Source organism: Eleutherodactylus coqui, chromosome 12, assembly GCF_035609145.1.
Source record: "Eleutherodactylus coqui strain aEleCoq1 chromosome 12, aEleCoq1.hap1, whole genome shotgun sequence".
Classification (NCBI taxonomy): Eukaryota; Metazoa; Chordata; class Amphibia; order Anura; family Eleutherodactylidae; genus Eleutherodactylus; species Eleutherodactylus coqui.
The window spans coordinates 99,672,277-99,687,165 of record NC_089848.1 but is presented as its reverse complement, the minus strand read 5'-3'; the positions used below and the strand labels follow the sequence as shown (position 1 = coordinate 99,687,165).

Sequence of the window (14,889 nt, the reverse complement as noted above, 5' to 3'; positions counted from 1 at the left end):
GAAAAGCTTAAAGGAGTTGTTTAGGACTTTGAGCTTTGAGGAATATTTTTTATTGACGGCTCCTCCTCAGGATAGGTCATCAATAGATGATCAGCGGGAAGGGGGAGTCTGCTGGTCAGGATATCAGGATTTTTGTCTATCAGCTGATTCCTGGCACCGGTGTCACATGGACGGTGCAGGGAGATTTGCTCTATCCCTATTGCAGGGGACAGTTTGGTAGTGCAGACACAGCTCCTATTGAATTCAATGGGAATACTGAGGGTAGGTCATCAATAGAAAACAAATTCCCAAAGTCCCGGCCAGACCTTTTTAATGAAGGCTTGCAGTGTATGCAAATGAGGTTCCTAGAGTCATCAGGGCAGTATGTCACTGATGCAGAGTAATCCATCATTTTCCCAATCATAGGACTGTAAGAAGCTGCTCCTAATCAGCCGATGAATGAGCAGGCCCGGCCTGTGTCGAGGCCATGTGTACAATCAACAATCTCCTTGATCGGCACTCGTCATTGGGATTATATCAGTGCTAGCCCTTCACCTCACCTTTAACCAATCTTTATAAAATGTTAGGTTGCCCTATCACCCCGTTAGGCACTTGTATCAGTCAATGTGCACTATGTGTACATTTCATTCTGGCTTTGGAATTTCACTATAGTGAAGAAGATGACAGACACTCCAAAGTGGGAAACCTAAATCCTTTATTTTAGGAAGTTACAAACTTTTATTATATTTAACTTTCATGGTCCGAAGTGCAAGGCCTCATCTGTGCATATTGTTAATACAAACTGGCTTGAAGTGTTGAAGCTGTAATATGTGTTGCATAAAATTCTATATGTTCATCAACTTTTAGTTTGCATGCAGGAGTAAAAGTTAGCCAATTTGATTAATAGCAAAAGTGAAAATCACTTTATCTAAATTGATGACTTTTGTGCTGAAAAATACCTCTGAAGTTTTGACCACTAGGGGTCTCCCTCCCTCTAAACTTGCTTTTCACTACCTGTTGTCAAGTGTAGTCCAACTCTAGCAAAAGAGGCACCAAGGCAGGTTATAGGAAGTGGGGAGTGTTGTCTCATGCTGCCCATAAATGTCTATGGAGAGGAGGAGGAGGCTGCTGGAGAGTGATAGAGAGGCAAGCATAGAGACACAGACTCTGCTGCAGCTAATAGTAAATTATTACTGTCCCACAGCTACTGGAATCATCTGTACACTACCCAGTATTGCTGTATAATGTTTTCCATGATGCTGTTAATTCACTTTGTGTGCTAGGGAGCGGAATCTACCGTTTTCTCCATCTCACTCCTGTAGGATCAACCTACCAACTCAGAGGAAACTGAGAATTAAAGATCTAACCTACAGAGGGGAAAACTGGTGAAAAATGAGATTTTATTAATTTATTACTACTTTATCAAGACAGTAAATATGCAACATTAGTCAGAATGTGCAACCGCATGATAACTTGCAACATCTCGTGTTCTAAGACTGTCTGGTGCAGTGGACCGTGTTGGGATGGATGTGGGGGAGTGCCAGCAGATGAAAACCAGAGGTGCTTGACCAACTTTATTGGAAAAGTTGCAGGGCAATATGGAGCCTCTTCTCCAATTGCTCCCATTTAATTAGAGTTTTATTTGTGAGGGGGGGGGGGGGGAGTTGCTAGTGGGTTTCAAAATAAAGACTATACTTAACCTTAGGTGATAGGTTCCCAAGTTGTCAACCGTTTCTTATAGTGACCAGTAGATTTCTAAATATTTTTATGTGAATTATATATAATAGGGAATTAGAGATATAGCAAACTCTGAAAAGTCACAGTTTTGCCAAAAAGATCTTTTTGGAGCATTATATGATCAATATTTGGACAATAAAGGATTAAGGACAGTTTTTTTTTTAAGCTTTTTTAATAAAAATACAGTTCAGTGGTAGGAAATAAGCAACATTTGTTCATGGGAAAATCAGTGGAAGACTGCAAACAGCTCATCCAAACGTCTGAGAACAGGCACATTGCCCCACCGTATTGGCATGTTTAAGAGCTTCTTGAACACATCTGGATAGAATTATTAACAACTTAACAGAAAAGGACACCGGAAAGATTTCCGTTTACAGGTTATTTTCAGCCTCGTCATAAATGCTTCATCTGCATTCTCTGTGATATCCAATGGAAAAGGGCTGTAGGCAAAAATCAAACTAGGCGAACAGCCACACCTAGGCCGAGTTTGTCATACACATTCCGTAAGCCCCCAACAATGTATCTAATACAGATGAGTCCAGGAAGTATTGGCCATCTTTAGGACCTGTGGTCTTCAATCATCTCATATACAGTAATTAAATGAGTCTAGCCCTTCTCCTCCCTCTTGCCCTTCTCTGGCTTCTTCGGTCAGTTTTTGTTTTGAATTGAATGCTGAGCCTGAGGCATGCTACAGGAAAGGGAAAGGCTAGAAAAATCAGAAGTGTACGAAGAGTCCTCCCAGAACATTTCTATACCCCTAAATATACATCATTTTGTAACATGTCCTTACAGATTTCTGGTCAGAACCTTCTTTTAAGTCTATTGTGTATTTTATGAAATATATTCCAATAGTTCTCTTGATGCTTCAAGGGAATATGTGATCAGTAAATGACCTCTAGTACATTAATTGTTTATTTTAGACATATTTTTTAGAGATTTTTTATGATTTTTAATTTTTTCATTTTTGATGTCTTTATCTATATTTAGTTTAAATCCTGCAGTTCTCACACTGACCACTAAGCCTAAAAGTAGTCAGACACTTTGTGTTCTGTAGAGAGAACTCAACCATCATCCATTATCACAGGCAGGATTATAATGAGAGGTATATAGATCCATCATTCATAATAGATGACGTCACTGAGCATGCCTACAACACTCTCAAATAGATGTCAATCGGTCTCCCTTTCTTCCATTGTGTCTCTGGCCCATAAGTGCTTCTGTAAATCAAATCTCTAAATCTTGATAACTTTCTCCTAAGGAAAGATGGCCACCGCAGTTGTGCTGTACAGACGATAGTAATTGAAAAAAAAATCTAAAATCACTAAGTAAAAATAATGAAACATTTTCCATTTTTTTATCTGGATCTACCGTAATTAGTAAAAAATATTTAGTTGATATTCAGGCTGCTCGTGTATTCCTTTTAAACCAAGCAGCCAAAGTAAGAGAATGGGTAAACATCCAATACTGAGCAAATATGTATCCTTGTACACAATATCTGGTCTCAAGGAACGCAACAGAGACCAGAGAAGCGAGCGGGACTCGCTGACAAATCAATGCAGGACTAACAGAATGTTTGTGTTGTGGAAGCTTAGAACTGACGTACCGTACGTCGTATTCCTTCTATCTACTCTGCTTTAGGTGTTACATTTGTATATTGCTACATCTCTAGGATAAGGAATTTATTGTAAAACAAAAAAGGTTTGTTACCGTGTAAAATGAAACACTTTTTCAAAGTACAAGAACCTATTTGCATGAAATTTTGGAATTTGTGGCTTTTGGAAATTTGGAAAATATAAAGACTTGGTTTCCATGTTTATCCCTTAGCCAGCTTATAATGGACTCCATTTTTTATGTTGTATATTATACTTCTTTCTATTCTCTCATCTATAAGTAGATGTAATACTTTTATTTTACAATCTTGCACTTCATCATGCCAATGGGTTTGTTTCATTAAACAATACTTTTTTGCCTGAACTTATTGATAACCCATCAAATCAGATTCCCCTTATCTACCCCTGCTTATATGTCCTTTTGGAGCAACCCTCCACTATGAGCCAGAGCTAGGAACCGAGGCTGAAAAGTACCTCCTCCTCTCATAGACCTGGCTGCGCCATTGATTATGTGGTAGGCCAGAAATGTGCATGGCCAGCATATAATTCTACTTGTGCCTTGCTAATCTAAGAAATGTATGGCTGTACAAAACGTTCCCCAGTAATCCGTTGCTTTCACAAGGGCAGCTGTCTTTAGAGAAAAGCTTATAAATCCCTATTTACCTCCTTTAACCCTTTTCCAATTCACTGTCTGACATCTGAAGACATTCTGATTGAAGGCTGTACAACTCCGATGTCGGAAGATGTCCGGCAGGGTATTCTTACTGTATATTACTGGCCTCTCTGTTGTCAGGGGCCTCTCCAGCATGTCCAATACCGCAGTAATTGGATTGCAAAGGGTTAAGGGTGTGGTCACACACCATAGAATGGAGTATTTTTAGTGCAGGGAAAAAATGCCTCAGGCCTTGGTCAGACAACCGTTTTTTGCCACGATTTGCGGATCCCGTGACCGGGGCTGACGATTCGCCGAAAAATCTGCAGCTAGCAGCGTTTTTGGCGAAACGGGCCCGATCAAAGGAGCACTGTCCAGCCCATTGAAATTCAATGGAGCCAGCAATACAGCCGGCTCCATTGAAAGCAATGGGCTGCCGGCGAGCGCGGGATGAATTTTCGGGAAGGGCTTAAAAATATAAGCCCTTCCCTGAAAATCATCCTAAAATGTGTAAAAATAAAAAAAATATATATACTCACCTTGTCCCTGCAGCCGGAGTTCAGCCACGGCCGGCCAGCAGTTCTCCTGAACTGCTCTGTGTAGTATTCAGCAGGCGGGGATTTAATATCCCCGCCTGCTGAATGGGCTGCCTCTGATTGGTCCCAGCCCTCACCAATCAGAGGCAGCTCTCACTCACCCATTCATGAATTCATGAATGGGTGAGTGAGTGCTGCCTCTGGTTGGCTGAGCGCAAGGACCAATCAGGGGCAGCTCTCAGCTATTGAATGACAGCTGTGAGCTGCCCCTGATTGGTCCCTGCGCTCAGCCAATCAGAGGCAGCACTCACTCACCCATTCATGAATGGGTGATTGAGAGCTGCCTCTGATTGATGAGGGCTGTGACCAATCAGAGGCAGCCCATTCAGCAGGCGGGGATTTTAAATCTCCACCTGCTGAATACTACACAGAGTAGTTCAGGAGAACTGCCGGCCGGCCGCGGCTGAACTCCGGCTGCAGGGACAAGGTGAGTATATATATTTTTTTTATTTTTACACATTTTAGGATGATTTTCGGGAAGGGCTTATATTTTTAAGCCCTTCCCAAAAATTCATCCCGTGCTCACCGGCAGCCCATTACTTTCAATGGAGCCGGCTGTATTGCCGGCTCCTTTGAATTCAATGGGCGAACATCGTTCTTCTCTGCCACAGCTGTTACAGCTGTGGCAGAGGAGAATAATCTTTGTAGTATATGCTTCAATGGGGTCGGCGCTGCTGCCGCCGGCCCTATTGAGCGCATATATAGAACACAAGGAATCGCAGAATGCAGATAGGCGCAATCTGCGATTCCTCGTGTCCTATAATTTATCGGACATCCACATAAAAAGCGGCCTTGTGTCCGATCCCATTGCGAAGCAATGGTTCTATATATGCGCAGATCGCACGAAAAACCACCCGTTTGACCGAGGCCTCATAGTCAAGTAGAAAGAAATTTTAAAAAGCCGTTTTAAAAAATCATGCGCATTTATAATAAACATCATGTGGACATTTTTCTATTTTTATTTTATTTTATAATGGTGTTCATTAAATTAAAAAAAGTTTTTATTTGCCAAATCCTTAACCAGTTCCCTGAATGACAGCAGTAGAAATATTTCAGAGTAAATATATTAGTAAAGAAAGTTAGCGCCTATAGAAAGCTAACGCAGGATCTATAATTTATAATAGGTGATTATCACAGCTCACCTCTTCCCCTCCCTGCACAAGTCACAGAGCATGGCCATGACACTTTCCTATAGAAGTCAGTAAGGTCCTGTCTATTGTGCCTATGGCTTATGAGGCTGCTGTAAAATATATCTTTGAATGCTGTTAACTGAAGCTCAAGAAAGGTGGCTGCCCCCATAGTGTTTAGATAATCTAATTTTAAAAATCTGAAATCAAAAAATTAAAGCAGATTAGAAAAATTGAATATGTCTCACTATCTAGTTTTAATTAGTGACAATATATAGGTTATACATTCTCGGTAATACTTTACAAATGTCAGTTCTGTTTTATTTCAAAAAGTGTTGAAAGTTCATTATGTCCTTAAAGGGGTTGTCCCGCGCCGAAACGGTTTTTTTTTTTTTTCAACCCCCCCCCCCCCCGTTCGGCGCGAGACAACCCCGATGCAGGGACGTACAGAAAGCTCACCGGAGCGCTTACTTTAATCCCCGCGCTCCGGTGACTTCTATACTTACCTGTGAAGATGGCCGCCGGGATCCTCTGCCTCCGTGGACCGCAGCTCTTCTGTGCGGTCCACTGCTGATTCCAGCCTCCTGATTGGCTGGAATCGGCACGTGACGGGGCGGAGCTACACGGAGCCCCATAGAGAACAGGAGAAGACCTGGACTGCGCAAGCGCGGCTAATTTGGCCATCGGAGGGCGAAAATTAGTCGGCACCATGGAGACGAGGACGCTAGCAACGGAGCAGGTAAGTATAAAACTTTTGATAACTTCTGTATGGCTCATAATTAATGCACAATGTACATTACAAAGTGCATTAATATGGCCATACAGAAGTGTATAGACCCACTTGCTGCCGCGGGACAACCCCTTTAAGGGTGGCTTCACACAAACGTGTTTTCGTGTGTGCATACGCGTGCACAAAAACACGCATCTATAAGCCACAATACATTCCCTATGGTGTGTTCACATGTCCGTACTTTGCAGGTGCGTAACTGCAAGGATAGGACATGCGTGTACCATAGGGAATGCACACATTGTTTTCAATGGAGCCGCGACTACTGACGGCGGCTCCATTGAAAACAATAGTCTGCTGGCACCCCTGCATGGTTCTTCCTGGAAGGGCTTTACATAAAAACCCTTCCCTGAAAAACAAGAAATTTAGTGTGAAAAAAATAAAGAATAAACGTACCTATCTGCCGCTGCTGTGTCCCCCCTCAGAGATTCAGAACACATCTGCTGCATGGGGCAAATGTTTCCTTCATCCCCGCTAATAAAAAGAATTCCCTACTGCTACATCTGCCACATCTGTGACAGATGCAGCAGAGGAATTCTTCTATTCCCTACCGCAGCTGTCACACATGACAGCTGCGGTAGAGAATCCTGCTCTCGGCATCCCTGTCATTGGATTAAACATAAGCCCTTCCCTGAAAATCCAATAAAAATAATGTTAAAAAATTTTAAAAAAGCATACTCACTTTCCTTCAGCTGCCGGGGCTCAACCTCGACTTCTGGCGCTGTCCCTGGCTCTGTAGTTCTGAGCCAACAGCATTCGGGAATTTTAAATCCCCGCCTGCTGGTAGCTCTGATTGTGATTGGCTGAGCGCTTCAGCCAATCACAATCAGAGCTACCAGCAGGCGGGGATTTTAAATCCCCGCATGCTGATAGATCAGCAGCGCTACAGAACGAGCTTCTGGAGCTTCTCCCCCCAGGTCCTCTGCTGTGTCTGGCAGCTGAGGACCCGACCTACTCCTGCTCGATTGCAGTAGCAGAGGCTTTAATCCCGCGCCGTACATCTGCTATCGGCGAGGATTAAAGCCCAGGACCAAATGCCATATATTTACCGTGCTAGGTCCTTAAGAGGTTAAAGAGGATCTGGATGCTCTGCTGACATATTCGTTTGTTTTAGTAAATACTTGTATTATTAATAATTGTGGAGCATCTTTTATTAGAACTGTGCATTATGTTGTTCTCAGTTGAAAACTTTCAGTACTGATTGGACAGTATTAGACTCTGCAGGGACACACCTCTTTGACAAGGAGAATAGTAATGCCCAGTTGTCAATCTAGTCATACATTTCCAAGACAAATAAAGAGAGCAGCACAACATAATGTTATTAGAAAAACTACTCCAAAATTGTTATTTCACAAGTAATATAAGTAATTAATAACAAACACATGCCAGGAGTGACAGGTTCTCTTTAAAGGGGTTGTCCAGGGGTTGTGGTGTCAAAACTTGCATTTAAGAGCAGTTCCAACACTGAGTCACATGGTATGGACTCTCTCTGTACCTGTCATTTGATTGCAGGGGGCTGGTTGTTTGACTTATTTTAATAACTTAGTCAGCCCCCTTTTTTGTCCCAGCAATTGGCCGTGAAAGAGAAGGAGGTTGGCTCAGTTTAGATGAGCTGAACAGCCAGCCCCCCGCAAAGACGTGACATACACAGAGAGGGTCCATACCAAATGACGCTGTTTTGCAACCAGATCAGAAATGGAGGTTCCGACATTGTGGGTTTAGGTAAAGATCTCACCTCCCTGGAAAACTCCTTCTAAAGTGGATCTCCAACATGTAATAAAAAGAGTTTTTTCCAAAGGGGTCCAAAATGTGTAATCCAAATAAAGACCTTATGGAGCTTATACTCGCCCTTTCCTTGCTTCTGCCCTGCCAGTGGTTCCGGCCTACCTGCTGACGTCATCTTTACAGGCTGAGTTGTTTCTAAACAAGCTGCTGCAGCCAATGACAGAGCTCAGCGTTGTCATTGGCTGCAGCGGCAGGTTTATGGGATATCACTGGCTGATTGTAGCCTGTAAACAACACAGCGGAAACCAGGAGCCGCTAGGGGGGGGTTGATCGGGCAGAGGGTAGAGTGTGAGCTCTTGATTAGGTTTTCACACTGGGGGACCCCTTTGTAAAAAAAAAACAAAAAACTTTATCTTGGACAACGCCTTTATGTTTTAGTAGAAGTCTAGTTATAATTATATTGTTGTAGTCTTAGAATATTCCGGCTTCTACGGTGGTAACATGAAAAGGGTACCATATAAACTGATGTGGACGTTTTATACAATATGTATATATGTGTAATATTTTTACAACTTTTGAGTTTTTACTATGTTATTTTTCTGTAACCTGTCTTGTAATATGAAGGAATATGCTAGAGAAAAAAATTCAGTTTTCCTTTTGTGTTTTTTTTTTTTTTTCACTCTGAGAAACAAATGTCACATCCAGAAGGCTGAATTTTAAATGGAGCATGAATGAAACAATAAAAGCCAGCCACAAATTTTAATTCTCCAGCCTGTATTTATTTGATTTGTGTCCAGATGGTGGTGAAGCAAGGAAACCCTTTGTGTAAATGAAGCACACATGTGAAAGTGCCTCTATAATGTAGTCATTGAGACCGGAAGGGTTCATACTGTGTCTGAAAGGAGACAATAGAGACTGGATATATCAACATTGCAGAAATCTAGTTCATTTGTGATTCAACCCCTTTGACTGTGGTTGTCATGAAAACTTCCTACTTTGATCAGCAGAGGGTGGAGAGAAAGCCTTTGGAAAGGCCCAAAGATGCATCAGTATTGTTTACTGTGCACTTGGCTTCACTTCACACCCCCATTCCGGAAGAAGCAACAGAGATAGGACCATCTTGCACCTTGACCTGTCTAGACTGGGGAGTGGGCTTTTTTTTTTTTTTTGTCCCAGTTACCAAGAGTACTGGGTGCTCTTTGACCCTTTGAGTATTTGCTGTGGAGACACTCGCTAAGTATGTAGGTAGTTTGTAAAAGCTTCTTGAACTCTTACTTAATTCAGGAGGAAAGCGAATGAGACAAAGACAAGGACCAGCTGTTACGAAATAAAGCTGAAACAGTAGAACCTGGGAGAAGTTACATTTTGTAAGCTATTATTTTCTGCACAAAGCCCCTGGGAGGCAATAGAACAGCTGCATTGGAGATGGCGCACAACAACTAATCCGAGCACAGGTTTTTCACAACTCTTACACATGCAAGTAGTACGGAAACTATGTCACCGTGTGTTTGAGTCCTATATTTCTAGATAGTTTGCATCTGCCTCGCTTTTGAAGTTGTCTTTATCACTATACTATATAAGTACTCTATGTCTAGTGTAGCAATAATCTGTCCTAAGCTGCTTATCTCTTTACATTTTTTTTTTGCAGGTTCCATTAGTCAAATCTGAGGTCTATCTGACAGAGGTCTTAGAAGGAGTATGCGAGAAAATGGATGACTACAGCCTCTACACAGACCCTGATACCAAGGAAAAGTCTTACAAAAGGTTTGCTCCCAGAGATAATGATGCATTCCCTTCAGTCAACTTTAACAATTTCCAGTTCAATCCCGGAGATAGCAATCCTCTAAAGTATGCGGTAAGACATTTTAATACCAGAACTGCATCTGTTTGTATCACTTTAAATTCTTTACGCCTTTTGTATTCAAAGTTTGTGATTGTGAATAATACATCTCTATGAAGCTTAAAGTCCTGCGCTGCTGTTTTAGATTTACTCAGGATATAGCACTTTTTGTGGTATCAGTAGGCAAAAGAAAAATTACACTTTTTGTAAGTAGAATGGTAACGTACAGTTTGGGAGTAGTTTATACAGATTTAGATGTTTTTTTTTTAAGAATGTCTTAATTGGTAATAAGTGCGCTAACCATATGCATAATTAATAATTTACAGTCGGATGAAATGTTGCTGAATCATTACTACAGTATGCAAATAATTTGTCATTTATTTTCGCAATTTCTAAAGATTTTGACTTAAATATTTTATTTTATTTTTTTAGTATTTCAAATCAGATTATGTGTTTTCTCATTTTGACGACCGAAATCAAAAAAGTACCACAAGTAGTAAAATCAGGGTCTTGGTAATTACTTGCTGGAAAATGCACGTTATTGTTTTTCTTTTGATACTTTTAATATTTAGATTTGTAAGCATAGAAACATACATTTTTGGAAATGTAGATAGAGTTTTTGAAGTAGAGGAGCATTGAACATTGGATTGTGACGATCTTTCATGTCTTGAACACATTCCTCATTTTTTGTAGTGTGAGTTTGTGGTGGAAGAGAATGATGAGGAAATAATTTCACTTCTTACCAAAGATACAGAACATTTTGCTGAGAAGCTGTGCAATGAAGTAGCAGGTAGGTTTATGATTTGGTTGATACGTTTAGAACCTCTTTGCTCCGATTCTTTTAGTTGGGTCATGAGTTTGCTGCATTGATACACATTTTTACATTTTTTTAAGACCGTTTTGTAAAATTGTCCTTTTGTGGCCCAAGATGGTTCTACCAACATTTTCTTTAATGTTAGAAATTGAATGCCAATTTATTGTTAAAACCCAAGTGCCTTTTGTCAGAAATATTGGTTATCGTGCACAGTAGGCCTCCGCTACTGAAATCGGCAAATTTCCATTTCTCGATTTATTGCATACAAATTTGATTCCATGAACTTATATTTTTACAGCTATTCTATAAATCGATCTTCTTTTAGAGAAGATCGCGATCGTAACCGCTTCGAGTTTAAAATTGTAGATTAGAGAAAAAAAATCCACCATATTGTTTATTTCGGGATTTCTTTTCGAGGAAATGATCCGGCAGCCATAGCCTCTTCCCATTGCCCAGAATAATTTGTGTATTAAATAAGTGGCGTGGCTTGAAATATTAATGACCAGAAGAATAACAGAAGACGGTGCACTCCAGACAATTTGGTCTTTTTGTAATGAATAACAAGCACACTTTGCCAGTGTTCAGCAGTCAGGCGGTGTAGTTTTGCTTCACCACGTAGAGCCAGTCTGTTTTAGGGGGGAAAATGCATTATGTATCCAAGATAAAATATTGATTTTAGAACCAATGACATCTTAAAATGAAGGCTTGAGATCTTGGTATGTAAAAGAAAAAACCCTGAGGTTTTAAATAAATATTTAATCCTAACAGTATGTGCTTATAGATCTCCTCTCATGCAGCTCGAGTTGTAAATGAAGTTGATAGGAGTTTTGACATTTTTCTATACAGTGCGGCATCTATGGAAGCTTGCAGGTAAACTAGCACACTTTTCAATGCTAACGGGTGAACAGCTCGACTCGCACAGTGTATTTGCCATGCATATTAATAAGACCTCATGCCTTCTACAGACAAAAAAAAAACCTATATACTCTGCCTATAATCTCCTGTATGGTCATAATTAGGTCACCCAGACCGGCTCAAAAGGCAGCAAAGCATTTAGTGTAGGATAGTGTTTTACGTGTTCTGTTTCTGCCTGCAGAGCATAGGCCCAAAAGCCTGAGCTAGATTAGAATGATGACCTTGAGTGTAAAGCTAAAAATCGGTTTCGCTTCTCTTCTTAACACCCAGATATTACATTTTCAATAGTAGCAGCATGCAATGTATGAGGATAAACAGACATGCACATGTAAATTATGCTTCTATACATATAGGTGTGGGGGGATCAAATTTACATAGGAAGACTTCCATGACAAGTAGGGTTTACACATTGATTATTTCAGAATACTCCGAATAAAATGAAATCATTTACAAGTAGTAAAACAAATACAAACAATACACATTTAGAATAACAGCTCGATGGTTTTTAATGTCACAAGCTGCGCTTACGTTGTATACCGTAATTGTATCGGGGGCGATCGACAAAATGCATCCAGAAATTACCCCCTAGCTTTCGATTCATTGGCACAATCATTTCTTTTTTTATTATCATTATGTTTAACTCGTGGAGACGTTTTCTTACATTTTATATGAACTTTATTCCACGGACATAATCGCTTTAGCATTTTTCTAATTACCCATCTCGTTAAATTAATTTAGTATGACAAACATTAGAGCAACAAAGCACAATCCTTCGTTTTTCTTTTTTTTTTTTTCAACAACTCCTTCTGATGCGTTGAGGAAATACTAGTTACCAACTCTGGACTGCGTCGTAACTCATCAGGCATTGTACAGTCTCATTGCTTTACAAGGCATTCTGGGACTTGTAGTTCCGTCCCTCATCGCCCAGAAACCTCTCAATTTTCAACTACAATGACAAATTTTAGTCTTGTGTTAATTTAGAATAAATCCAAAAGTATGCGGATACATTTTTTTTTTCCCTTTGTGGTCTACAGTCTGTATATATTCTTGCCAGCAATTATACTATTTGGAACAATCCCTTATTATCTGACTTTATATTACATGTAGCAGTGTTTACATGTAGACACTTAAGTTTCAATGCATATGCCAAATAAGTGTGCCAAACGGTAAAAAAAGAACATTTTTGAAAACTGAGGCTTGTTTGTGTATTGGCTGACTTTTTGTAATACGTTCTATAATACAAATTAAGTGAAAAACCATCCGGGTAAAGAAGGTCTGAAGGATTGTGATATTTAAGATGATTAAATTTGCACCTTGTTTTTTATTTTATAAACCACGGTGTAAAGAATAGTCATTCTGTGAAGAAATATTATTCAGCTGTTTCTATTTTGAGACCTGGCTAATAAGCCTGAATCTGATAGGTTAAGAATATTCTGTATAGTTTCACCCAAAGTCTTAACTTTTAGACCTCCATAATATTAAAAACTTTTTATCCTATTAATGAAGTAAAGAAAATAAAAAGAAGTCGTCCGAGACTTACCACAGCGAGGAAGTAAGCGACGGCTAAAAAGTGTTAGAAATGTTTGTTCTGCACCGTCCATTACCTCGAGAATGTCCAGAGTTCAGCAGCATTTAGATACAGGCCTGGGTAACTGCTTTACGTCCAGATACAAGTAATGTTTTACAGAGTAGCAACATTGTAGACCATCCCAGTTAGCCAGGACATCGGTATGCATTACGTAATACGGTATATGTTACCAGGTGTGTGGATTACAATGGCCTCGACACCATGTAACACAGTTCTGTATTCGTACATAAGCCAAACTAGGCTGATGTAATACTGAATTGTTACAAAGAGTTTAAGACTATAAAGAAGTCCTTTAACCATAAAAATCTTAGATCTCATGGGAAGGAAATTAGATGGCATTTTCTTCTAGAATACATCGCATCTTAATATTATCAGACTTTTCACTGTTATCAATCCCCATTAAAAATGCAAAAACTTTCACTTGGAAATTCTATTTGACCTGATAATGGCTCCTCCTGTAAGGCACTTTGATCCTATATTACCTCAATCAATCTATATCTTTTTCCATGTACTATGAAAAATCAAAAAGGGATGTACGGTTTTTGTATCTACAACTATAAGGTTTCCACCATTGGCTTCCATGCTTATTTATACATCACGTATACAATATAAACATCCACAAGAACTGGTTTCCTGTTGACAAAAGACGACATGATACTAAGCTGGGATGTACATCGAACACAGTGATGACTGACTGTCCTTTATGGCTGATATGTGATAAAATTGTTTTTGTTTTTTATGACCAGTTTCTGTTTTTACTCTAGGTTTTTGTAAGGACTTTCCACACAGTGAATTATAGACAAGCCCATTCCAGAACTACAAAGAACGGCTGGTTTTTATAGGTTTTCTAGCCCAGTTACATGAACTACGGTGTCTTATTGCATCGGACAACTGATACCAGCGTCGTCATACCACAGACCCAACTTATCTACAAGGGACGACACCATAGGTTTTCACTTTAATCAGTGTGATAATTGATGTTTCTATAGACCTATAAAGTCATACTGGCCCCACCTTCCCAGTACACACCTTATTTGTTTTTTCCTTTATTGTGATTGTCTATAAATAAATTGTATTTTGAGAAATCTTGTATCGTTAATTACACAGGCAAGACCCCAGCACAACATGGTGCCACATACCGAGGGCAGTGATCTGGAGATATGTAGATATGGGCGTTGTCCCCTCAAATCAAAATGCCTATTCGATATTAAGTAGGTACGCCAAAATGTTGACTCGAACAGATTAACCTCTGCAATCCATTATTATTTTCCGTTTTACTGCAGTTTATGCGATAACCATGAATCGTAATGTTTTAATTTATGCCAAAGAACCTGGCATTTCTTCCTCCAATGTAGGGATATTTGTGCTGCACCGTGGCAGCAACCTTGTCTGACCTTGATGCACATCTTCATATCTCTTGGCTGCCAGCACTGTCCTTCTTAACTAGAGCACACAGAAATTAACCGTGCCCTGCTCATTTCTGTGCCCTCCTTAAGTTACAGCCAGCGGTTTCAGCTTA

At 40.0% G+C, this 14,889-nt stretch overlaps 1 protein-coding gene across 4 annotated transcripts in view; it reads left to right on the top strand.

The window, feature by feature from the left end:
• CNPY1 (canopy FGF signaling regulator 1) overlaps positions 1-14,455 on the top strand; it is a 164,959-nt gene extending 150,504 nt beyond the window's left edge. For all 4 annotated transcript variants that reach the window (XM_066584589.1, XM_066584590.1, XM_066584587.1 and 1 more), the window contains exons 4-6: positions 9,862-10,068; positions 10,747-10,843; positions 14,135-14,455. In XM_066584589.1, coding sequence (XP_066440686.1) covers positions 9,862-10,068; positions 10,747-10,843; positions 14,135-14,169 — 339 coding nt within the window. In that variant the 3' untranslated portion in view covers positions 14,170-14,455. The remainder of the gene's footprint in view (positions 1-9,861; positions 10,069-10,746; positions 10,844-14,134) is intronic.
• Positions 14,456-14,889: the final 434 nt, after the last annotated feature.